Source organism: Phacochoerus africanus, chromosome 1 (assembly GCF_016906955.1).
Source record: "Phacochoerus africanus isolate WHEZ1 chromosome 1, ROS_Pafr_v1, whole genome shotgun sequence".
Classification (NCBI taxonomy): Eukaryota; Metazoa; Chordata; class Mammalia; order Artiodactyla; family Suidae; genus Phacochoerus; species Phacochoerus africanus.
The window spans coordinates 204,477,016-204,502,759 of NC_062544.1; the positions used below are offsets into that span (position 1 = coordinate 204,477,016).

Sequence of the window (25,744 nt, forward strand, 5' to 3'; positions counted from 1 at the left end):
GACAATATGAATAAATAAGCAGCCAGCCTCCTCCCAAGTTCGTTCTGCTGATAAATTGATCTTCTGCAATTACCCCTCATAAAAGGACCCAGGACCAGAGAAAAGGAAGTTAAATTTAAAACATTCTGGGGAAAGGGGACAGAAGGGGACTGATAATGGGCACTTTTTTTTTGGCTTTTTGCCATTTCTTGGGCCGCTCCCTCGGCATATGGAGGTTCCCAGGCTAGGGGTCTAATCGGAGCTGTAGCTGCCGGCCTACGCCAGAGCCACAGGAACGGGGGATCCGAGCCAAGTCTGCAACCTACACCACAGCTCACGGCAACGCCAGATTGTTAACCCACTGAGCAAGGGCAGGGACCAAAGCGCAACTTTGTGGTTCCTAGTCGGATTCGTTAACCGCTGCGCCACGACGGGAACTCCAATGGGCACTCTTTTTAAGTGTCCTTAAAATGTTAGACATTTTGCAAAAATTATTTAACGCATTCATCTGTAAACTTCAAGGCCTTTCTTTTTGGATGTTGTAATCTTCAGTTCACAGATGAGGAAACTGAGGCTCAGAGAGGTGAAATAATCAAGGTCACACTACTGATTCACAGCAAAGGTAGAAGTCTAGCCTAAGACCAAATGACAACAGGATGATGGCTCTTATCCTTGGTCCTGTCCAGAGGAAGTAAGTTCCAGAGGGCAGGAACTTTGCTTCCTTATTTTATATCTTCTACAGTGTCCAGCATAGTGCCTAGATGCTCAAGAAATACTAGATGAGTTGAATTTGAAAGTAAGGGAGGTTTTGCATGCATTGATTCATCACCCAATGTTTGTTGAGTATTTGCTATGAGCCAAGATATTCTTCTGGGCACTCGGGACATAGCGGTGAACAAAAATATTATAGTGGGAAGGATGGACAATTAAATACATAAATTATACAGTGTGACAGATGGCGAGAAATACCAATGAGGAAAAAAAGGCAGAGCAAGAAATAAGAAGTGTTAGGAAAGAGGGCTTAAAACTTTAGAAAAGGTGACATTCACTGAGAAACTGATTTGAGCAAACACTTGAAGGAGGTGAGGGAATGAATGATTTGGATATCTGGGGGAGGAACATTTCAGGAAGAGGCTAGAGCAAGGGCACAGGTGCTGATGTTGCAGTGACCTTGGCTTGTTTGACAGCATCAAGGAGGCTAATATAGCTGGAAAAAAAATAAGAAGAGTAGCAAGAGATGAGGTCAGAGGGGAGAGGAAGATGCAGACTGTAATGACCTTTATTTTGACTCTGAGTAGTAGGTGGGCGGACCCGTTAGAGATGGTGGAAAAGAGCCAGTGACTCATGCCAGTGCCATGGTCTAACTTAAGTTTTAACAGATTGCTCAGCATGTGTGTGAACAGACTTTAAAGGTCAAGAGTAAAACTAGGGAGCCTGGTTAGAAGACAATTGTGATAATTTGGGCACAATCTGGTAGCGCTTTAAGACAGGGTGGTAGCAGTGCGGGTAGTGAGACGTGTCTGGATTTCAGATATATTTTGAAGGTAGAAGTGACAGAGGTTGTTCATGAATTAGATGTAGGATGTGAGAAAAAGAGAAAAGTCAATGATGACTCCATAGTTTTAGGCTGAATAACTTGAAGAATGGAGGTGTCATTTACTGAAATGGGGAAGGCTGCTGGAAAAAACAGGTTTTATAGGGGAAGATCAAGGAGTTCAGTTTAGCTTGTGTTAAGTTTGGGATGCCTATTTGATTTTTAAGTGAAAATGTCAAGTAAAGGGGTAAGAGGAAAACCAGAAGAGTATAGTTTCCTGAGAACCAAATGAAGGAAGTGGAAGAGGAACTGACCAACCATGGCCAATACTGTTGACTAAAATGACTACTTAGGTTAGATTCACGGAGGTCTTTGGCTAACTCGACTAGTGGTTTTAATGGAGCAGTGGGGGGGGGGGGGGTACATGCTGACTGAAGAGTTTTCTGAAAAGTTGGAAGAAGAGAAGTTGAAGGCAATGGTTATAGACATCTTTGGCACAGCTTCCTTGCTATAAAGGACAGGAGAAAAATGACGTGGTAGCTGGAGGGAGAAGTAGAGTCAGAAGAATGTTTTTTAATATAGAAGAAATAACAGTATGTTTATCTGTGGATGAGAAAGATCTAATATCTAGAGGAATCTGATGGAAGGAGATAAAATGAGAGTGAGAGAGAGAAATACGTTGCTGAAGCAATGTCTGTCAACAGAACAAAAGAAGATGGGGTTGAGTGCACAAGTGAAAGGATTCGAATGAGATCAGAGCGTGGAGAGTTCACCCCTAGTTACAGGAGAAGAGGTACAGGGAGGTGGGCACATAAGGTGAGGATCTTTGGGAAGATCTCTTCTGAGTGTTTCTATGTTCTCAGTGAAGTAGAAAACACAGCTGGGAACTGGGAACTGCAGAAGAGAGGAGGAGTGAGAGATTTGATGAGACACAAGGTATGAGGTGGTCTTCTAGGATAGTGAGAGGGTGAATGGACTTGGGGTTATATGTAACTCCAGGTAGCACCAATGACTCACTTGAAACTTAGGATAAAATATCTTGAGAAGCAAGTTCTTCAAAGTGAGCTAAACTTCTAAGGGAGGAACAAATTAGGGAAAGGCTGGAACATGGGGTTTTTAAAGTCTGGAAATGAAAATGTTCTTACCTCATGTGGGTCATACTGTTTGAGGCTCCCACCTTCATTCAACTCAGCCAAGACATCTTTTATCTTCCTGGAAGAATCTGGAAGGATATAATCCATATATGAAACATTGGTGAACAGCTAATGGGAAGTGGGCCAAGTAAATTCTCCAGGTCTAACCCTGGTTATGATGGAGCAGCCCCTCATTCCAGAAGCACATGGAGGAATGTCACCCTTATCTGCCCTTCTGCTCCTCCCTCCCTCCCTACCTTCATTCCCTCTTTCTTTCTTTGTGTATTATTTATCTTGCTGTTTGAACTTTCTTTCTAAAAAACAAATCTGGTCAGATCACATCTCTGCTCAAAACCCTTAAATGGCTCTTACTTTTCCCAGGATAAAGCCAAGGGGGTTACCCTGGCTTAGTATACAAGTACTTGGTTATCTGACTTAACATATTCTTTATTTCTTATCTTAACCTTATTTTCAATCCCTTTTTCACCCATATCAAACCACATTTCTAGAAATTTCTGAATGCACCATGTACCCTTTCATGGAGTCTCTTCCTTGTATTGCAAACTTCCCTCAATTCTCAGTACCCAGCTCAAACATCAGCTCCTTTGAAAAGCCTTCCTTTACCAGTCAGAGTTAATCACTCCCTCCCCTGGCTCTTACATGGCTTGTATATAACTCTGTAACAGCACTTGTCATATAGTGTTATAATTATTTATTAATTTGCCTCTCTTGTTCATCTCCTGCTTCAGTTCTACCTTGAGAGCTGTAAGTCTTTGTATATCATAATAAAGCCTGACACATAACTAGTGTTCAGAAAAACAATATATGAGCAAATAAACATCTGGGCAGAAAATTTAAAACATTAAAATCGTTAATAGGATGGGTCGGCATCAAGCCTGGTGAGGTTCTGTCCTTGGTGCTGAAACAGAAATAGGCGTCATAAAGCATGGTAGTTAAAAAAAATTCTGCTTTCCATAGGAAATAATTCAGAAATTGCTAAAGAACATGGTGGCTTATCCTTTTTTGGAGTTTTATAAGGGAATTGAGAGTCAAGAAAAGGGAGTCAGTAACTGTCATTATAGACACATCCTGAGAACACCACGCACAGTTAATAGCACTCTAGACATCAAAGACAATCAGGACTTCTGTGCCCTCCCTGTCTCACAGTACTGTGGGTAATTAAGAGCTTCTCAAGCTACACAACTGCCACAGTTGAGAAAAGGGTGATGCCATTAAAATCTAACAGTGTTTCTTGGTGTTCAGACTCTTTATACTGAGGGCTATGCTCTCTTAGGCCTACCAAAAGTAGACATGTTTGTGGGCTGGGCTGCTCTCCATGACTGTGCTGACTTGGATTCAATCAAGTTATAATCATTTCAGGATTGAGACATATTGAAATACCAGAGGAAAATGCTGCTGTGCCTAAAAATGGACAATTCTTTCTGAAATTCAAAGCAGATGCTGAAAAACTAATAGCTCTATGAGATCCAGGCAGCAGATGCCATCAGTTTGGTCTGCTTTCATTCCATTCAGAGAACACTATGGAGGATAAGATGCTGCTAGGTACTGTTGATAAACTAGTTGGGGGCAGGATCTAAATAATTATGGTAATAATAGATACCCCTTTATTGAGGACATTTATTACATATTCTCACATACTTCCCCCTACCAATCCATGCAGATTTGGTAATATTTTCTTCCATTTACAGATGAAGAAGCTGAAATTCAGAAAAGTTAAGTGAATTGCCTAAAAGTTACAGTTTTAACTCAGGTCTAGCCTGGCTCAAGTCTTTATTTCTTTCCCTTAAGCACTATACTTCCCAAACATTTGCTAACACAAGGAGAAGTGTAACTGATGCTGTAGCAATGATATGAAGCCCTAGGAAGCACAGAGTGGAGAAGAAGTAAAATGAACAGGGAAGAAATAAAATTAGGATGAGAGTAGGGTTGGGGTAGGGACTGGGGTTGCCCTGTGAAGGAGGTAGCATTTGAGCTGGGGTGTAAAGAATGGGCATACAAGAAGTGTCAAGGGCATTCTCAGAAGGGACAGAGCAAAGATGTGGAGATGGGTACCACAGGACCTTTAGCCAAAGTTAGAACAAAGAGGAGTTTGGGGCCAGACTTGTGGGCATCTTAATGCCAAGTTGAGGACATTGATTTGAAATTGTTAAAGATATTTTGAGTCTGTTTTTTTTTTGTTTGTTTTGTTTTGTGTTTGTTTTTTTTTTGGTCTTTTTGCCTTTTCTAGGGCTGCTCCTGCAGCATATGGAGGTTCCCAGCCTAGGGGTCGAATTGGAGCCGTAGCCACTGGCCTACCCCAGAGCCACAGTAATGCGGGATCCGAGCCACGTCTGCCACCTACTCCACAGCTCACGGCAACGCCGGATCCTCAACCCACTGAGCAAGGCCAGGGATCGGACCCGCAACCCCATAGTTCCTAGTCAGATTGGTTAACCACTGAGCCACGATGGGAACTCCACAGGTCTGTTTTCTTTTCTTTTCTTTTTTTTCTTTTGTCTTTTTTTGCCACTTCTTGGGCCGCTCCTGCGGCATATGGAGGTTCCCAGGCTAGGAGTCCAATCGGAGCTATAACTGCCGGCCTACACCAAAGCCACAGCAACGCGGGATCTGAGCCACGTCTGCAACCTACACCACAGCTCACGGCAGCACCGGATCGTTAACCCACTGAGCAAGGGCAGGGACCGAACCCGCAACCTCATGGTTCCTAGTCGGATTCGTTAACCACTGCGCCACGACGGGAACTCCTTTTTTTTTTTTTTGCTAGGTCTATTTGCTAAAGGCCATTCTAGCAACAGATTGGAAGAGAGGTTAAAATTAGGTCAGAGTTCAATTGAAGTCACACATAAATTATAGTCGAATTACTCTGAGTCACTTATTTATTTAGGAAAAAAATTTAGAAGGAAAAGGAAAATTTTGAAGTGTAGGCTTTTCTGGTGTGGCTTCTGCAAAAGTAGTTTAGAGCCAGCATTTTAAGAACCAAGAGAGTGATTTCTCTTGAATTTATACCCTTTTGATGTTGTTGCCATATTTTAGAGATTTCACAGTTCATCTTAGAAGAAATCCTTTGGTTCTAAAGTGCTATGGAGCTAATCTTGTTTTATGTATTTATTTATGTCTGTCTGTCAGTCAGTCTGTCTGTATTTAGCTTTTTAGGGCTGTACCTGTGGCATTTGGAGGTTCCCAGGCTAGGGGTCCAATCAGAGCTACAGCTGCTGGCCTATACCACAGCCAGAGCAAAGTAGGACCCAAGCTATGTCTGCAACCTACACCACAGCTCACAGCAACACCAGATCCTTAACCCACTGAGCAAGGCCAGGGATTGAACCTGCATCCTCCTGGATACTAGTTGGGTTCATTAATGCTGAGCCACAACAGGAACTCCTAATCTTGTTTTAAAGGTATGATATGTATATTTATACAGACATAGGTGTGTAATATATATATATATATATTACATAAACACACTCATATATTCATCATATATATATATATATATACAGTCAAGTAAACAGGTTTTAAAAAGAAAAAATAGGAAAAGCATTAATTTAGAAATCTCTGATCACTAGCCTAAAATTAAACAGGGAGAAAGCAATCCAAGAGACTGCTGGCTCCTAGATTTCCATGAGGGGTGTTACTCACTCCACATTTATGTCAATCTGTTTTATGGACTTTTAAGAGCTCATAGCATCAACATCTTTCCCATTTCTAAAAGGGAAACAATGTAATTCTCAAAAGAGAGGCCCATTACTTTCTCTCTGAAGGTCCTTTGATACTGTATCACATCTTTCTTCTCAACACATTTCTGGGCTGGGTTTCTCTTCCCCTGAGGAGTGGGTACCACTCCATTCTGTTTGTCTGAAGGTAGTTAAGAACAATAAGGGGCTTCTCTAGAGCATTCACTGATCTTACTTCTGGGGCCATCTGTGGGCCCAAGGGCACCACCTCAGTAGATGCCGCTCTGTCCAATCCTGTGTCATAACATCATCACTAGATGCAGAGGAGAGGGAGTTCCATTTCTTTCTTCCTTCCTTCCTTCCTTCCTTCCTTCCTTCCTTCCTTCCCTCCCTCCCTCCCTTTCCTACCTCCCTCTTTTCTTTCTTTTGCCACACCTGTGCCACACAGAAATTCCTAGGCTAAGGGTCGAACCAGAGCTTAAGCCTCCGGCCTGTGTCACAATCCCAGCAACACCTGATTGGAGCTGCATCTTCAACCTAAGCCACAGCTTGCAGCAACACTGAATAGCAACTCCCTGGGAGTTCCATTTCTAAGTGTGCAGAGCAGGGCCATGCCCACAATTATTTGCAGCAACTCCTATTTTGTTGAGTATTTGCTATGTGCTAAACACTGTCCTAGTCACCTTATGGATTTTATTTAAATCTCCACAACTACTCCCTAATATAAGAGTTGTCCCTATTTTAGAGAAGGGGAAACTGAAGTTTATGAAAATTAAATGATTCTTTCAAAGGCACAGAGGTAGTGAGTCACTCTAATTTTTTAAAACAGATCTAATAGTGTGATACAGCTGTTAGATTCATTGGATATGTGAAAACTGGTAAGTCAGAAGATAAAGTTCTTCCTCTAGGAGAGTGGCTCTCAAATCTGGCTGCATATTAAAATCACCTGAGGACCCTTGTACACATTGAAAAGTCCCATTCCAGACCAATTAAGTTAGTGTCTCTTGGGAAACCTAGGAATAAGTACATGTTAAAAGCCTCTACACGTTCAAACATATAGTCAAAGTTGAGCACCACTGTTCTATAATGTGGTTTTACTGTTAGAAATGAAGACTGTCTTAGGAAAACTGCTGAATTTGTTGTACAATCATTGCAAGAAGGGAAAAAAAAAGGTTATTTCTGCTAAATCTTAAATCGTTGTGCTTGGCTAATATTCCTCTTCATTTAAATAGACAACACTAAGGAATTCCACTGAAAAAGTCAACTTATTCAACTGCTTGGCAAGGTAGGAACACATTTTGCAGTTTCACCCCAAATCAGACGTTTGGAAGGCTCTCTTCTGTGATCAAGGTTGCTAGCAGTAATAACTTCCTTAAGAAGTTTCAGTCTGAAATTGTTTCTCGGTGCCAAGAATTCTGGGACCTTAACCAAGCACTTGTTCTTAGCGTTTGAGCAAATTCAAAGCCTTTTTAAGGAGAAAATGTCTCCCTACGCACAGGCATCTTTGCTCCATGTTTATGTGGGATGGAGATGCCCTCAGTCTGAACAAGCAGACAAACCAGGAGCTTCAGTATTTTCAGCAGAAGCCAAAGCTTATGGACTGTCTTCTAGTTAGGAGCACTGAGTATCTGAGCACTAGTCAGACCATTAAGCTTTGAAATGACTACAAATAAACATTTAAAAAAGTCAATCTGAAAACCCACAGAAGAGAGTGAAATACTGAGATGCATGATAACTCTTCATTCTTTAAGCTCGCTAAGATCATCTCAAACTGTAACATGAATGTGGCTTGTCTGGGGATCAGGCTTAAATACAGATTCTGATTCAGTAAGTCTGGATCAGGGTCTGAGATTCTACACTTCAAGTGAGATCTTAGATGACACCAATTATGCAGATCCATGGACCTCACTTTAAATGAACAGAACTTAAGCAATATTCCCATGTATCTGCGGCTGACTAGCAAGGCTTGCCTGTCACAACACAGAAAAAGAAACAAAACAAAACACGATGCTAAGGCTGAGGAATATATTTCACAGACTGGGAAGATCATAAATGACTCTCAACACAGGGAGGGAAACAGAAAGAGAGAGAGAAAGGAAAGTGTGGCACATAAGGAGAAAAAACATCTATGTTTTCCTTATTCTGAAGAAGGCTTGGATGTATGAATAAGTTTTCTAAGTACTCCAGGGAGTCAAGAACACAGTGAGATGCACAAAAACAAGAATAGTGTTTTTTAAGGGTCCTAGAAAGATGGAGGATGATGTCAGAACAGAGATGCCAGGCCAGTAGCACTGCTTCAAAAAGCCCATCTTTGCAGCCTTTGTGGAGTAAATGAGGGCTAGAAAAGGGACTGGGCTTGTCATGCTTGCCCACATAGGTCCTATATCCCCAGCACCATACAAAGGAAAGGTTGATCAGTGGTTCCCAATCTTGGCTGCATGCTGGAATCACCTGGTAAGATTTCAACACTACTGATGCCTGGGTCCCACACATACAAGTGATGATTAAATGGTCCAGGGATAGGGGGAGTATGTGACCAGGGCACCAGAAGTGTTCAAAGTCTCCCAGGTATTTCCAACATGTAGCCAAGGCCGAGGACCACTGGGGCCCACCAAGCTACTAGAGGGAACCCCCAGAAGTGACAGCTCTGCTATAGTGTTATATACAGCATAAGAGAAAAACACTTCATACTAAAGTAGAGGGAATTTTGGCTGATAAAGAAAATCCTCTTTAGGATACTAAGATTTTCTGATTCATTACAAATGTTCTGAATGACGGGTATGGCTTATTTGCATCATCAAAATTTGCATTGCAAGCAAGATTTCCCACTTTTTCTTCAAATAATTTGACCTCATCAGTCGTAGGTGGAGAAATGGATCAGATAGTCTGTACCTTCTTGTAACTAAAAGTGTGATGGTCCCTGGACCAGCAGCAGCAGCATCACCATCACCTGGGAACTTGTTAGAAATGCAGAATCTCAGACCTGCTGATTCAGAATCTGCATTTTAACAGAATCCAGGAGATTCACATGCACATTCAAATTTGAGAGCCATTGTACCATAAGAGTCTCTCCATATCCTTTGATTCTGTGATCACTTGTGGGCAGAGTCCTAGTTATCACCAATGAAAAGAAAGAAGGCCAGTTGTATAGAGAGAGATGTGGGTGAGAAATAGCTGTGGTTATCCCTTCCAAGATGGAAGCAACTAAACATGACCATTAAGGACCCAGTATTCCATGAACATTTGACTAATCTCACTCTACTGGCCAAAATAAACAGCTAAGTTTCAATGAAGCTTACTTAGAGCCCTACACTGCTCTACAAATTAGCTTTAAACATTTTCTCTAATGCCTACATCAACACTGACAGGTTTGAATTTTGAGCTGTAAATTACCTACATCTTAAAGTCAGAAACTTTGCTTGGGTCTGATTCTAATGAAATGTATTTCTGAAGAGCACAATTTACTGCTTCATTCTCTTTCAAATGTGTCTTAAATTTTTCTTCTATTATCATTTAATTAACATAGACATAGTTTTTTTTTTCCTTTACAAATGTATGATTGAAGGTTAATCTCCAATGAGTAATTTGATTAATTTGTTGGCACTCAGTTGAAGCAAACTGAATTTGACCTGGAATTGAAGTCTTGGTTTTAATTCTTATTCTATCACTGACTTTCTGTGTGAAGTTGGGCAAGTCACTGAGCTTCAGTGCCCTCATCTGTAAAATGGGTAGTACTTGGACCTGATCACAGCTAAGACCTCTCCTTGCTTTAAGAAGTCTACAAAATCAAGCAACCACTGGCTGAAGTAAGGTTTGGTTTAATTCCTTAGAAAATTAAAAGCAAAATTTGATGTTTTATCCTTTTTTTTCTTTCTTCCCTTTCTAAACAAGCTAATAGTTTTCGTCCTTGATAAATCATGGAAAAAATTAGAAAACTCCTCTCCCAGAAACATCAGGATTAGACAATAAGCCAATTATATCTCTGAATCTGTTAGGGGGAGGGTCAGTAGGGGACATCCCTACATGTTCATGCCCTCTGAGGTTGAGAAGAAACCTCTTTAAACACAGAAACCAAGTATTAGTAGGGCTAAGGAAGGTCATTTAATCAACCAGACATCTGATGTGCTAATCTCCCCTAGAGTGTTTCAGCCAACTCTGCCCAGACAATTCTAGGGAAAGGAAGTTTAGTCACTTTGGGGTCACTTCTGTTCCATCTTGGCAGGTCTGACCATTAGGAATCAACATATTCCTTACTTTCAGCCTTTCTTCTGATGATTTCTTCCCATTAGTCCTAAGGCTACTTCTTGAAAAGCCATTCAAAATTAACTTTACACCTTCTCCCCATGTGGCACTGTAGCTATTTTAATACACCAAGCTCTCCCTCACCCATCCCTGAGTCTTCCCTTTTCCAGTAAATATGCATAATATTTTCATCTCTCTCTTTGTGAGCAGGTTGTGAGGCCCCTCTTTATGCTGGTGGCGCTTCTTGAACAAGTTCCATTTGTCCATATCCATTGTAAATAATCATGCCCAGGAATACATTCACTTCTCTAGAGAGGTCTGCTAAGGGTAGGACAGAACGTGGATATCAATTTGCCTTTCTAGACACTGTGGGCCTTAATACATTCTAAGATCACACTCTATGATTTGGTTCAATAAAATGTACATGTGTACTCAAAAGAAATCTCTGCAACCACTAAAAACCATGTTTCTGAAAAGTAATGGGTGATATGGGAACACCTCATGACATATCGTATGCTGGCTAGTCCAGAGATGGCTGTCGTCAATCTTCCTCCTCCCTGTGTGAGCCACTGTCCCAAGGGATGAGTCCGTGCCTCCACCTCCACTGAATCAGGGCCACAGCTATGACCGCTCTGATCAGTGGTAGAGAGGGTTATGTTCTAGGACCTCTGAGACCAGGTGTCGAAAAGGCCTGCTGCTACTTTTATGCTCTTGGAGCCCTGAGCCACATGTCCAAGGGCGTGGCTACCCTGCTGGCAAGAGAGGCCACACGGAGAGGCCCTGGGTCACGAAGAGGCACTTGGAGGGACAGACTCCCTGGGAGGAGCACTAGGGTGACAATGTGTGAGTGAATGGGTCACGTGATGCATCCCACCTGCAGCCCTGAACACTGTGGAGCAGACCTAGTCATTCTGCTGGGTCTTGTAGAGACGCCTAAGCCATAGAATGGTAAAGACCATTTAAAATGGTTGTGTTGGAGTTCCTGTGGTGGCTCAGTGGTTAATGAATCTGACTAGGAACCATGAGGTTACAGGTTCAATCCCTGGCCTTGCTCAGTGGGTTAAGGATCCGGTGTTGCTGTGAGCTGTGGTGTAGATTGTAGACATGGCTCAGATCCCGTGTTGCTGTGGCTGTGGTGTAGGCTGGCGGCTACATCTCCAATTAGACCCCTAGCCTGGGAACTTCTATATGCTGCGGGAGCAGCCCTAGAAAAGGCAAAAAGACAAATAAATAAAAATAAAATGGTTGTGTTAAATGATCAAGCTGTGAAGTTGTTTTGATCCAGCAATAGACAACTGTAACATATTGTTAGGGTGAAGAAAATACCATGCAAAATAGCCTAGCATGTTTGTTTTTAAATGTGTGTGTATATATATATATATATATATATATATATATATATATATATATATTTATATATATGTGTGTAGGTGTATGTTTATTTTAATCTTTATACACAAACATACGAGTCGTGGTTATCACTGGGAGACAGGATCATGAGTAGCTTAAAATTTCATCTTTCCACTTTCAAAATTTTTGTACTGGTTTTTACTTTTTAAGAAAAATGTCTTAATATCCCCCCCCCCTTTTTTTGTCTTTTTAGGGCCACAACCACGGCATTTGGAAGGAAGTTCCCAGGCTAGGGGTCGAATCAGAGCCACAAGCCACAACAATGCAAGTTCCAAGTTGCATCTGTGACCTACACCACAGCCCATGGTGACACTGGATCCTTAACCCACTGAGCGAAGTCAGGGACTGAACCTGCGTCCTCACGGATGCTAGTTGGATTCAGTTCCACTGAACCACTACAGGAACCCCTCTCATTGTCTTTTTGACAAGCACTTTACAGTTCTAATTCACATTAAGCTTAGTGTCAACTGTGAGTGTGTATAGTAAATATATATTTTATCTCCAAGGTCAGTTTAACAAGGCTTTTCTCCTCTAGAAGGCCACTAGAGAAGATGCTCGGTTTATTCTACTTAAACAGAACATACCAAAATCCTCTTGTCTGGAAATTCTTGGTCTCTCCTACCTGGAACTCCACTGAGAAAGTTTTCAGTTTTTAGGCTGTTTTCTTCAGTTATCCCACTATTGTAAAGCTCCTGTTTTTGTGGCTAGGGGAGAGCAGTTGCTATGGCAATGCAATCTGACTGAATGCCAGAATATGTCTAAAATTGGTAGAAGTGCCTTTTTCAGGTTTTCCTCTGAGGATTGATCATTTTCCAAGAATTGTATTTTTTTTTTCCTTTCCTGTTAGAACAATGGTACCAGAACACCTTGTCCAGTCCTGGGATACAGGCAGAATAAGGATGGGTCAGAGATGGACAATGCTGGTGCTTGGAAAAAAGACCACAAAGGAGCCATTTCCTACCAAATACTTTGGTTTCTTTTTACCTCTACCTCCTTGACTGCTTTGACACATTTGGAAAATTCAAGAGAACGCTGAGCCACAATGAGAACTCCCCTGCACATTTATGTGTTAAAGTCCTAATGCCCCAGTATCTCAGAGTGTGACTTTATTTGGAAATAGGGTCACTGCAGAGGTAATTAGTTAAAATGAGGTCATACTGGAGTTAACCGGGATGACTCAGCAGTTAACGAACTTGACTAGCATCCATGAGGACTCAGGTTCGATCCTTGGCCCCCCTCAGTGGATTAAGGATCTGGCGTTGCTGTGAGCTGTGGTGCAGATTGCAGAATTGGCTTGGACCCAGTGTTGCTGTGGCTGTGGCGTAGGCTGGAGGCTACAGCTCCGATTTGACCCCTAGCCTGGGAACCTCCATATGCTGAGAGTGCGGTCCTACAAAGACAAAAAAAAAAAAAAAAAAAAAAGGGACAAAAATAAATAAATAAATAAATAAAATGAGGTTATATTAGGGTTGGGTGGGTCCAATCCAATTTGACTGTGTCCATATAAGAAGGGGAATTTGCTCACAGAGAGAGCACCATGTGAAACATACAGGAAAAGACGATCCTCTACAAGCTGAGGAAATAGGCCTTCCCTTGCAGCCCTCAGAGGGAACCAACCCTGCTGACACCTTGACTCTGGACTGCTGGCCTTCAGAACTAGGAAGCTTTCTACTGTTCTTTGCTGCTTCCATCAATTTCCTCCAGCTCTAAATTCCCTTCTCATTTGTGTGCTGCCACAGGTGTTTCCTGCTGCCTTAAACCTGTTCTCTGCTTGTGTCACAAGCATATTTCTGACTCCCTAACAAGATTCTGATTCCTCAACCTAAGGCTTTTCCCTGAGCTTCTTTTTCATCCCTGACAGGGCCTCGTACTTTGCTGACCCATGGAGTAGGCTGAATTAGACGGAGTTTACCCTGGAGGGTGATTCCTTGCTCCTTGTCAATACATTGCAGAATTTCTTTAAACCTACTGCAGTCAGACAGGAGGCTGTGTGCTCCAGAGTATGAGGGAGAGATGGGATAGTAGCCCTACAAGGGGGGCGCGTGGGTCATGAGGTGTTAAGCCTGAAGGGACCAGAGGGAGAGACTGTCAGTCTGACCTCTCATTCTGCAGAAGACAACCTCCAGGAGGCTGGGGGCTTGGGGTGGGGAGGATGTGAAGGGCTGTCACATCACAGAGAACAAGAGCCAGAGCTGGCACTGAGCCTGGCCCCAACTCTCAGACCACTGCTGTGGAAGGGCTGCTTGCCCTGTGGGAGGGGGGCAGGCTGCCTGAAGGGCATTTGGAGGATGACCTGGGCAAGCTCTGTAGGTCAGGTCAATGTACTATAGGCCTAGTAACATACAAAAGCCACCAGGAAAAGTAATGTGAAAGGATAGGGGTTAGAACAACAGGGTGGGGTTGGCAGTGCGGCATTGCAAGACAAAGGGCTCTGTAAAAATCGATGCCATTGCACAATCCTGATAGACACTGTGTGTGCAGAGTACAGCGGTCAGTCTGGGCAGATTCCTATCACAGTCAGGATTGGGAGTGGCCTGTAGGGAGCACAGCTAAGGGCCTTGCCACTACTGTGTCTTCATGCACTGAAATTGTTCCTAGGTGCAACTAGTAAAACCAAGTGCCCCATGTAAAAGCCCAGGCTTTTCAGAACAAAGTCAAGAAAGAGACACACACCAGAATCCTGAATCCTACTGTGAGAAGGCATTGGGTCCGAATATAAGAGTATATTAAAGCAAATGATTGAGTAACATTGTAGCCATGCAGCCTGCAGCCCTTCACAAATTACAGTATACAGAAGTTTTGATGACCTGAGAAAATACTTAAAATATTAGGTGAAAGAAGCAGGCTTTTAAAAAAAAGGAATATTTGGGAACTTGAAGTGTTCATAGAGTTTAGCTGTGATTTTTAACCTTTCTTTATTTTTCTTCCCTGCATATCCAAATTTCATGGGTCATTTATAGAGCATAAAGGTAATTGTGTCTTTAAAGACACAAATTTGATTTTTACAAGGAGATATAAGCTGTCAGGTCTGATCTCATTCTCTGTGCTTTGCAATGACTCTACTACTCTGCTCTCCAAGAATCTCTCCCAACCAAGAGGAAATCCCACTCCCTGGGGGTCAATCTCTTTACTCACATTCTGCATATTTCTGGAGTTGGCCGAATTCTTCTGGAGTGAGGGAGACCCACCGTTCCTCATTCATCTTTCCTGGGTGTGAGCGCTTGAGGCTAGGGACAGAGTTTTGTTCAGTAGGCTGAAGCCAAGGCCCAGCTGAAGGCCTGGCTCATTGCAGGAAGGTAGGCGATGGAAAAGCCCTTCAGGAGATTTCTTGAGGACCCAAGTGTTGTGGCTGCAGTGGGCACCTTTCAGCGGAGGAGAGAAACCTCTGCTATTCTTCAGGCAACATCCTTCTGTAATCAAGGTAAATTCAGAAATCCTTGCTCTTCCTGGGCAGAAGTAGAAACAATATTGTGAATGAGAGTTAGAATACATGTCATCTTTGCTTACATAAAAAATAATCTTTGCTGAAAGCTCTATAGGAGACAATCATTCTTAAGTGGGTGGGGTGTCTCTTCAGGGAAGTCAGAAGAGGACATACAGACCAGACCAGCACAAGTCCAGACAGCTGTCTGGCTGCAGTGGGGGTTGGGTGGTTTACATGAAGAGGTAGCTGTACTCCTATGTACTACAGTCCTACTCTGAAAAATTCTGAAATTTAAAATTTTTCACATGAGGGGTAGCAGTAAGGTCACCTGAGGGAATCCTCTAGGCATGACAATGCCTTAAGCTGTCAGATGTCTCATGGGTAAGTATAAGGACAGAAGCCCACAAGGCATGATTTGAAAGGTAAACTAATCTCTCCTCCATTGATCTGTAAATTCCACCATTAGAGATGCTGACCTTCCTCGAGAAGTCATGGAGTCACTCTGGAAATTCAAATACCCCCCTACCCCACCCCCAAGGCTGGCTAATATCTTAGTGACTTGAATCCATCATGTCTTTCCTCTCAGAACCAAAAAAAACATCACTATAGAGGGAAAGGTACCAGCCCCTCTGTGTTGTCAGAGGCTGAGGGAGGATGGGAGGAGATGGATGCAAACAAACACTTAGCATCTTTTCCTTGAGGACCTCCTAGCAGAGTGGCTCCATCAGTCCTACCACCAGTCATTAGATGAGTTTAGTGGGTAGTGGGGGGCCAAGATCAGAATTTGAAAACAAAATGGAACAGCACAGAATAGAATGGAATGCAATGGAATTGAAAATAAGAGTGCACCTCCTGTCAGCTATTCATACATGAGCATTCCTATCATAATGTAAAATGCATTTCTTATTCTGGGTTGCAGTTAAAAAAATGTTGGAAAAGCACCCACCTAATAGGATGAGAAATAAAGGCCAACGTTACCAAAGAACAAGCCCGGTTTTAATAAAAGAGGATCTATTGTAGAGAGTCAAACTTGAGGTGAGTCTGGAGCACATGAGGAATTGTGAAGGGGCTAGGTGAGAGGACCCAGTGAGGAGGCAGATTTGGACATTTCTCTGGAGCATCATACAGTCTTGGTTGGTGTGAATCTGGAGGGCTGAACTGGAGCTGAGGGAAAATGCTGGAGGGAGAACTTCTATAAGATCTTCTGTAAGGAAGGCCTTCCATCAGTCGGAGCTCTCCGGCAGCAGGAGGAAATGCATGGCAAAGGAATGAGGTGCCTGCATGTCTGGGTGCATTCAAATTCTACTTCTCTTCTTAAACCACTGGCCAACTGAATTCTGTTCTTGGCACCTGCTCTTGCCAAGGCTTCCACTGTGAAAATGAAGGGAAACCTCACTAAAGTGGAGTTGGCAGGCCAGAAGGGGGAGCTCTCGTGCAGTACCTTAGAGATCAATTACAGCAGGAATTGTCAATTATAGACCCCAGCAGCAGGGTCATGAATCACAGGTGCTAAAGGAAAGGATGTGTACTGCATTTCCCACAAGAAACTGACCACCCCGGTAACTCAACTAATGAATAGCTGTTACCACCCTGAACTCTCAATTTTCTCCAATGGACTTTTGGACTTTCATTCAAAACATTCCTTCTCACCTTCCCTCTTTTCTCAATAAAATAACTCTCCTTTGTATGCTGACTTGCCTATAAGCTGTAGTTTGTTTGTCCCCAATTGCATTCCTTGGCTATTCCCAAATAAAACATTTTTGCTGGTAAAATGACTGGCCATTTTATTTATTTATTTATTTATTTATTTTTGTCTTTTGTCTTTGTTGTTGTTGTTGTTGTTGCTATTTCTTGGGCCGCTCCTGCGGCATATGGAGGTTCCCAGGCTAGGGGTTGAATCGGAGCTGTAGCCACCAGCCTACGCCAGAGCCACAGCAACTCGGGATCCGAGCCGCGTCTGCAACCTACACCACAGCTCACCGCAACGCCGGATCGTTAATCCACTGAGCAAGGGCAGGGACCGAACCCGCAACCTCATGGTTCCTAGTCGGATTCGTTAACCACTGCGCCACGACGGGAACTCCTGGCCATTTTATTTTTAAGGCCAACATTACTTTGTGATCAGAAGTGGCATCCAAGAAGACCCCCAACAGTTCCAAGGCTGGCAAGCAAACAAGTGCTGGTACCCACAGAGCCCACTGCTATCTTGCTGACTCTGGGGTTTGAGGGTACATTTCTTCTAGATTTCAAGCTCTGTTTCTGTGTTTTGAGTTAGCTTTATTTGAGATCTGTTGAAAGGCTTTGAACTTTCTGAGACTGCTCATTTGGCCCAATTCCTTTTGGAACTTGGGTTGATCAGAAATTTTTCTTTATGCTCTAGGAAGAAAACCTCCAAGAAGTGGGATTCCAGTCATCAAAATGCTTTGAAGGTGCTCTTCCAGCCACACCTTCTAGGACCTGGACTAGTTTTAGGTTTAAAAACTGCAGTCATGCCTCATGGGCATTTCTAAGTAAATGAACTGACTTAACCAAAAGTAATCTAGAACACCAATGGCCATTTTGGGGAACTTCTGAACTACCCAAACTTTCTCTTCTTAAAACTGAACTGGACAGCCATGACTCTAAAATTGTTTAAAAACTGAATGGGATGCCTATTTTGATTGACATTTTGGGGCTTCCAAATATTATCAGGAATCTAAAATTGCCTCTCTGCAAGATACAATGTCTAAATTAACTGAGGCAAACAAACAGCTAGAGAAAGATAAAAAGGCTTCTAAGGCTTCTCTTTCCCATCCCTCATTTTCTTGGACCCCAGACACATACAGCCCCTTACACTCAGGCCCCACTTCTTCCTTTCTGTACTGTCTTCACCTCCTTCACACCCTCAGTTTCCCTATTTTAATTCTCGTGCTGAATTTGCCTTTTATCCTGAACTGTCCCCGCTCCCTTCTCCTCTAAGCCAATGAGAACCTGCCCATTCAAAGTTACGTCTTCTGAGGATCCAGACAAACTCCAAGTTTGTTATGTTCCCTGGATCACGGCTAATTTGCAAGCCATAGTTAAAGAGTTTCCTAAAGTAACTGAAGACCCTCTTGGGTTTGCTGAAGAATTTCACATAGTTCTTCAGACTTACCAACCTGGCTTCTCAGATTTATATCAGTGAGTCCACATGCTTATTGGGGGAAGTCAGGACAAATATTGGGTGAAACTTGCCTGATGGCAACATCCTGAAAAGGATTTGTGAAAAGGAGACCCTAACTTTTGACAAGATCCTAGAATACTTGCTGAAAAGCTCCACCAAGCAACTTCAGTAGCTTTTTCTAAGCCTATTGGTGGGAACAAAATTCAGACTTGCACAGAAAAATCTGATGAACCTGTTCATGACTATTACAATTGACTTCAGATTGTTCCCAAAGAAAATTCTGCTCTTCCTTCAGATGTTGAATCCACTCAGGTAGTCTTTAATTCTATGTTTATTAATGGGTTGTACCAGGATCTTTCTCTTTTAGTTAAAAGGATCAGGATGTAAAGGGAAATTATGTCCACTCCAGATTTAGTTAATTTAGCAAATCAGCTTGATCACACCCTAGATGAGTCACTTAAAATAAAGACTGCTAAAATTCTTAATTTTTTTTCTCTTTATGGTCATTTCTGCGGCATATGGAAATTCCCGGGCTAGGGGTTGAATTAAAGTACAGCAACAACAGATCAGAGCTGCATCTGCGACCTGTGCTGCACCTTGCAGCAATGCCAGATCCTTAACCCACTGAGCAAGACCAGGGATTGAACCTGCATCCTCACAGAGATGATGTTGGGTCCTTAATCCTCTAAGCTACAGCAAGAAATCCCAAAATTCTTAATTTTCAACTCCAGCAAATGAAAGCCCTAAACAAAACCCAAAACTTCCTATTTTCTGCTATTATTGCAAAAAGCCAGGGCATTGGGAAAAAACTGTTATAAACTTATGTGTTGCAGGTGCTTTCAAACCAGCCTTTCCACTGTCTTCCTAATTCCCAATGATGAAGTTCTAAGGAACTACAGGTGCTCTTCCCGATCCTGCTCTTAATCGGCTCAGAGAAACCAATCTCCAGATTGGCAATCAATCTTCCTCTGTCCTTACTGACATCGGACCTATACTCGGTGCTCAATCCCACTGCCGTTAAGCAGCCTCTGCCTTGGAGCACTAAAATAATTCAAACAGTGGGGGTTCTAATAAACCTCAGTGGGTTGGGTGCCTGTTTCTGAATCTACTGCCTTTTGTTTGGCCCCTTTGAGAGACATGCATCCTTTTCTCCTTTGTTCCTCTGGTCTTGTTCATTTATTAGGCTGAGACTTCTTAGAAAAGAATCATGCTGGAATTTCTTTCTCCCAAAAGGGTGAAATATTTCTAAACTTGACAATAGCAATCAAAAGAAATATTTCTAGAACTTGACAGTAGCAATCAAAATAGCCAACCACAAGAATTAAATGACTCCTCAGCACCTTTTATTTGCTACATTTCTGATGGCACTGTAATTGAGTCTAAAGACACATCATTTGTCCCTACTGAATCAGCTACTCTCCTTTTTGGGCAAAATCTTCAGCTGATATTGGCACAACCCACAGTGCACCTCCCATCAAGATTTAAAAATATCTCTCAAAACCTCTCCCAAGAATTAATCAATACACTGTAAATAAAGAAGCCCTTCAAGGCATCAAGCCATAACAGAAGGTCACGATGCTCAGAGCCTCATTATCCTCTGTACTAGCCCCTATAATATCCCTGTTTTACCTGTGAGAAAACCCAATGGCCTTGCATGGAGGTTCATTCAGGACATATAGGCAATAAGAACATTGCTATCTCTCGACACTGTTGTCCCCCTAACCACCACACACTACTGACATCCACTCCCAATGAAAGCAAAATTTTCACTGTAATTGATTTACTCAGTGCAGTCTTTAGTATTTCAGTTGATAAGGCTAGCCAATACCCTTTCCCTTTCCCTTGGGAAGAAAGGCAATATATTTGGACAGTAGTGCTCCAGGATTTCAGAAAAAGTCCCTCTTACTTTTCACAAATATGGAAAGCTGGTTTTGATGACACAAAGTTTTCTGCAGGCTGTACTTTGTTAGCGTTTGTAGACAATCTGCCCCTCTGCTCCCCTCTCAAGCCTCTTCCAGGAAGACAGCATTCACCTGTTAGAACTTTCGGCCTTGAAGGGACATAAAATATCGGAAAAAAAAAGCCATTTATTCAAATTCAGGGTCAATATTTAGGGTACCTGATCTCAGAACAAGGACTGGATTTGGACCCAGGTGACAATTTGGAAAAGCTGACTAAAGATACTCCAACAACTGAACCCAGAAAAGGAAAAACAATATTGGACATCTAATAACTATTGGCTTGATGAAAAAGGACAACTCTGGTTTGGGCCAAACGACTATTCAATCTTACCAGAAATTCTAAAATTCCCACTACTTACCACTGTACATGTATTAAGCCGTTGATCCACTGACAAAATAACAGCATTCATGAACCAATGGACAACAATTATTAAAGCTGCAAAAAGTGCCTACTTCACTTGTTCCATCCATCCAAAACACAATCCAGGGAAACTTGCTCTTACAACTCTCAGACATTTTGAATTGCCTAATGAACCATTCCCAAATTGGCAAATGGGTTTTGTACAACTTCCCCTGTCTCATGGATATAAACGCATTTTAGTTGTGGTTTGTATGTTCTCTCACTGGACAAAAGCTTTACCTTATAGACAGGCTGCTGCTTCCTATGTGACTAAAATTCTGCTAAAAGTGATTATCCCTTCCTGGGGGAACCCCTCTTGAACTTCAGAGTGATTGAGGAACCCATCTTACTGGCCAGGTACTTCAACAAGTCTGTGCCTCCAAGCCAGGTTTATAACTCTTTCAACATGCTGACAATCTTCAATGCTTAGATTTGGTCAAGTGAACTACAAGCATTATTAAGACTCAACTGACAAAATGTGTAGACCTCCTCCAAATACCTTGGCCAAAAGCATTGCTACTTGTCCTCCTAAATCTCAGATCCATACCTTTGGAACTCATCAACTCTCACCCTCTAAAATGGTCACATGATGTCTAGTGTACTTGTCCTCTGCCTCTTTTCATCCACAGCTGATAAAAGGAGATATACTTCAATACTGTAAAGCCCTAATTGCTTCTATTAAAAATAACAATGCTTTGGAGATCCTGTCATGGCTCAGTGGTTAACGAATCCGACTAGGAACCATGAGGTTGCGGGTTCGATCCCTGGCCTTGCTCAGTGGTTAAGGATCCGGTGTTGCCATGAGCTGTGGTGTAGGTCGCAGATGCGGCTCAGATCCTGCATTGCTGAGGCTCTGGTATAGGCCGGCAGCTATAGCTCCGATTAGACCCCCTAACCTGGGAACCTCCATATGCCACGGGAGCGGCCCAAGAAATGACAAAAAGACAAAAAAACAAAAACAAAAACACCCAAAAAACAATGCTTTGGTTAGAGCAATCTTCTCATAGTGTGCTCCTAGGAAATGAAGACCTTAAGTATCACACCTTGCAACCCTGAGATTTCATCTATTGGAAAAGACACCTCCAGATGTACCCTCCTCAACCTCACTGAAGTGCTCTATCAGATCCTGCTAATTAACCTTTGTGCCACCAAACTCCAGGGAATAGACTCTTGTATCTGTGTGACAAATCTAAAGAAAGCACCAAAACCAGACTGGACCTCACGCCATCAGATTTCCTGAAATTGAAGGTGACATCTGATGTGATAGCTTTCCCAAGATCTCCGTACCAGGCATGCTGGAAGGGGTTCAAAATTCACAGAAGTCTATTTATCTGGACTATTAGCTGATTCTGGATCCTTATCCAAATTCATAGTCTCTGAATTTACAATGTTACAGGCTGTATTACTGATAAAGTTAGCTCCGAACAGTTCGAGGTAACACTACTGTTTTAAAATGTCTCTCAGAGGTCTTACTGTGGCTGAGCGGGTTAAGAACCTGACATGGTGTCTGTGGGGATCCGTGGCCTCACTCAGTAGGTTAGGAATCTGTCACTGCCACAAACTGTAGCATAGCTCACAGATGTGACTTGGATATGGCATTGCTATGGCTGCGGTGTAGGTCAGCAGCTGCAGCTCTGATTCAACCCCTATAGCCTGGGAACTTCCATATGCTGCAGGTGAGGCCATAAAAAGAATAAAAAAAGCCTCTCAAGTTTTGCTGTCTTTGTTAAGAGTTCATCAGTTATTGTTTCATGCTTTTTTCCTACACAGTATCTTCCTGAATGCAGTCAGTTAATTCTTTCAATTTGAGTGTGCTCTTGCTGTATTCACTATTCGATTTTGCCTTCATGGCTGCTTTGAGTGGGGACTTCCAGAAGGCATACATGACTCCAGATTTACCTCCCTAGGGAGAACTTTCCCCCCATAAATCTTAAGTGCCAATAAATATTTGTTCAGTTCAGGCCTATAATTCTAGTTTAGACATATCATACAATTTGGAATTGTCCTGCTACTTTGATTTTATACTTGTTGCCTGTCAAACCTTTGTAAAAACAATGTACCTGATAAGGAGATGATCCCCAGTGTTTATGATCTTGATAAGTATGAACTACAGATGGGAAGCGCTTGAGGGTTCTCCCTTCCATCCTTCTTGTGACTTAAATGTAACCTTGATAAGTTTCCAATCTGTACAACTTCCCTCTAACATGGGGCATGACACCCAGGAAAGATCCTTCCTGGCACCAAGAAACAACAGGCCAATAAACTAAGAAAAGCTGACTCTTGATCAGTAACACTTTTGGAGAAATGTCTTGATCAAAAGAGGGAAATGTGAAAATTAATAAAGGGAAACCTCACCAACATGGAGTTGGGAGGACAAATGGGGAAGCTCTCACACTGTAATACTGATATCAACCGCAGAAGGAATCGTCAATTATAGACCTCAACAGAAGACTCATCAATGGGAAAGAATCTTCAATCAGGCCCAATGGGAAAAGAGGCACATTGCATCTCCTACAAGAAATCAACTACCCTTGCAACTCTACCAATGAGTAACCGTAACTGGCCTGAACTCTCACTTTTCCCCAATGGACTTTTGTTCAAAACACCCTCTCCCAACTTACTCTTTTTTCCCTATAAAATAACATTCCTCTCCTTCGTTTATGGGGCTTAGCTATGGCTTTTGCTATAGTTTGCTTGTTCCAAATTGCAATTCCTCTGCTATTCCTGAACAAACCCATTTTTGTTTAAAAATATCTGGCTGTTTTTTTATTTTTAAAGTCAAAACCATGGCCCAATTGTCAAATCCAACAGGCACCTTTCAGGCCTTCCTTGCTTTATTTGCTCTCTGCAGCCTTGGCCTTGGCAGAAAACAATCCCCTGGAAATGCTTATCTTTCTGAGTGTTTCTCTCTAGTGTCCACTTCTTCTTCTTTTGCCCTGGTTAAATACTGGGTTTTCCAAAAGCATATCCTCAGCCCTTCTCTGAGGGATCTCACCCACCCCTACAGCTCCAATGATGCCCAGGCATGCTGTTCCAGCCCTGCATCCTCTCCTCAATCCAGATCTGCATATCCAACTATCTACTGTGACTCCCTTATATGTCCCCAAACTACCCTGAATCAGCTCCTTCCCATGCTCCAAACCTGCTCCTCTTTTGTATTCTGGTCACAATCAAGAGGAGCCAATCAATACTCAGGCCAGAGGCCTGAGGCTAAGCCTAAGCTCTTTACCCTTTCTCTCCTGCCAAACCCAAGCACCAGTATAAGAGTCCATTGTGTGTTCCCTCCTCTTCCTCATGCCAGTTGGTTTGTTAACTCAGACCCTTATCTTCTTTTGCCTTGTCTCTGACTACAGCCTTCTGCTGGGCTGCCTGCCCTGGGTTTTGCATTCTTCCCCTTGGCTGCTCTAAATTGTCAACCAAATCACATCTTTCCCAGTAACAAAATTCTTCAGTGGTTTCTCTTGCCTATAGAATAAAACATAATCTTCTTTTCATGATATGCAAAACTCTTTATGATCTGGCCTTTGATTATCAGTTCAGTCTGAAAACAAGACCTTTAGAAATATCTTCCACCATACAAGGGAATTGAGCATTGCAACTGGTATTAACACTGCTGCTGGACACTTATTTTACACTGTGCTATATGCTTTACATACATTATCTAATTTAGTCCTCATAACAACCATGTAAATTAAGCACTGCCTTCCTTGTTTTTAGATGAGGAAAATGAGGCAAGATGTTAGCAAACATCATGAGGAGAAAGACAGTGCCCCCCTGCCATGCTCTTGTTTAAGGATGCATTTCTTATCTTGTCATTCTGCATACTTTGAGAAGCTGAAAACTCTAAGAGGACCCAGAGACACACTACATGATAGATCTCCAAAGAACTTGAAATCAAAAGGCAGGGGATTTAAATCCTGTCTTTGCTTCTTATGAGATTTCTGACTTTAGACAAATTTTTCATTTCTTTCTTTCTCTTTCTTTCTTTGGTTGCACCCATGGCATCTAGAATTTCCAGGGCCAGGGACTGAACTTGCACCACAGCAGTGACCTGAGCCATAGCAATGACAACACTAGATCCTTAACCTGCTGAGCCACCAGGGAACTCTAAGTTTTTCACTTCTTGAACCTTGGTTTCCTCATCTGAAAAATGGTAATAACGGAGTTCCCCTCGTGGCGCAGTGGTTAACGAATCCGACTAGGAACCATGAGGTTGCGGGTTTGATTCCTGCCCTTGCTCAGTGGGTTAACAATCCGGCGTTGCTGTGAGCTGTGGTGTAGGTTGCAGAAGCGGCTCGGATCCCACATCACTGTGGCTCTGGGGTAGGCTGGCAGCTCAGCTCCGATTAGACCCCTAGCCTGGGAACCTCCATATGCTGCGGGAGTGGCTCAAGAAATGGCAAAAAGACAAAAAGAAAAAAAAATGGTAATAACAAATAGAAAATCTCACGGGGTTAGTGTTGGGATTGAGTGAGTTAATATATATAAAAACAACCCCCCCCCAAATTCTACCTAGCATAATGCCTACTACACATTATTATCATCATCCTATTGCAAATACAACACTTAGCAATACAACTTAAACAATCAGCTGACAGGAGTTGGTTGCAAAGTCACTGTGCATAGATTTCTGAACTTGATCTTATCCTCTTCTGGATAAAAGTAATTACAAAATTACTTTTATCCACTAGTTTTAGCACCCACTGAAGGTTCTTGCCTGGATTATTACTATGATAGTGAATTTCCAATTCCATCCTCCCTTCTATATTTATTAGTTGGGATTCTACTGTGAGGAAGAACTTTTCCTTCTTTATTACTTTACTA

The 25,744-nt window shown here is 42.4% G+C and overlaps 1 protein-coding gene across 8 annotated transcripts in view; it reads right to left on the reverse strand.

Annotated features, from left to right (window-relative positions):
- The window catches only part of DGKG (diacylglycerol kinase gamma), a 211,808-nt gene that overhangs the window by 151,631 nt on the left and 34,433 nt on the right, over window positions 1-25,744 (reverse strand). For 6 of the 8 annotated variants that reach the window (XR_007136006.1, XM_047788419.1, XM_047788407.1 and 3 more), the window contains exons 2-3: window positions 15,129-15,439; window positions 2,659-2,735 (exon numbers count right to left, since the gene is read on the reverse strand). Coding sequence is in view for 6 of the 8 variants with exons in the window: in XM_047788419.1 (XP_047644375.1) it covers window positions 2,659-2,735; window positions 15,129-15,195 (144 nt within the window). In the remaining 2 variants the exon portion in view is untranslated. Of the gene's footprint in view, window positions 1-2,658; window positions 2,736-15,128; window positions 15,440-20,465; window positions 20,610-25,744 lie in introns of all 8 variants that reach the window. The other 2 variants (XM_047788399.1, XM_047788422.1) reach the window with 2 other exon arrangements.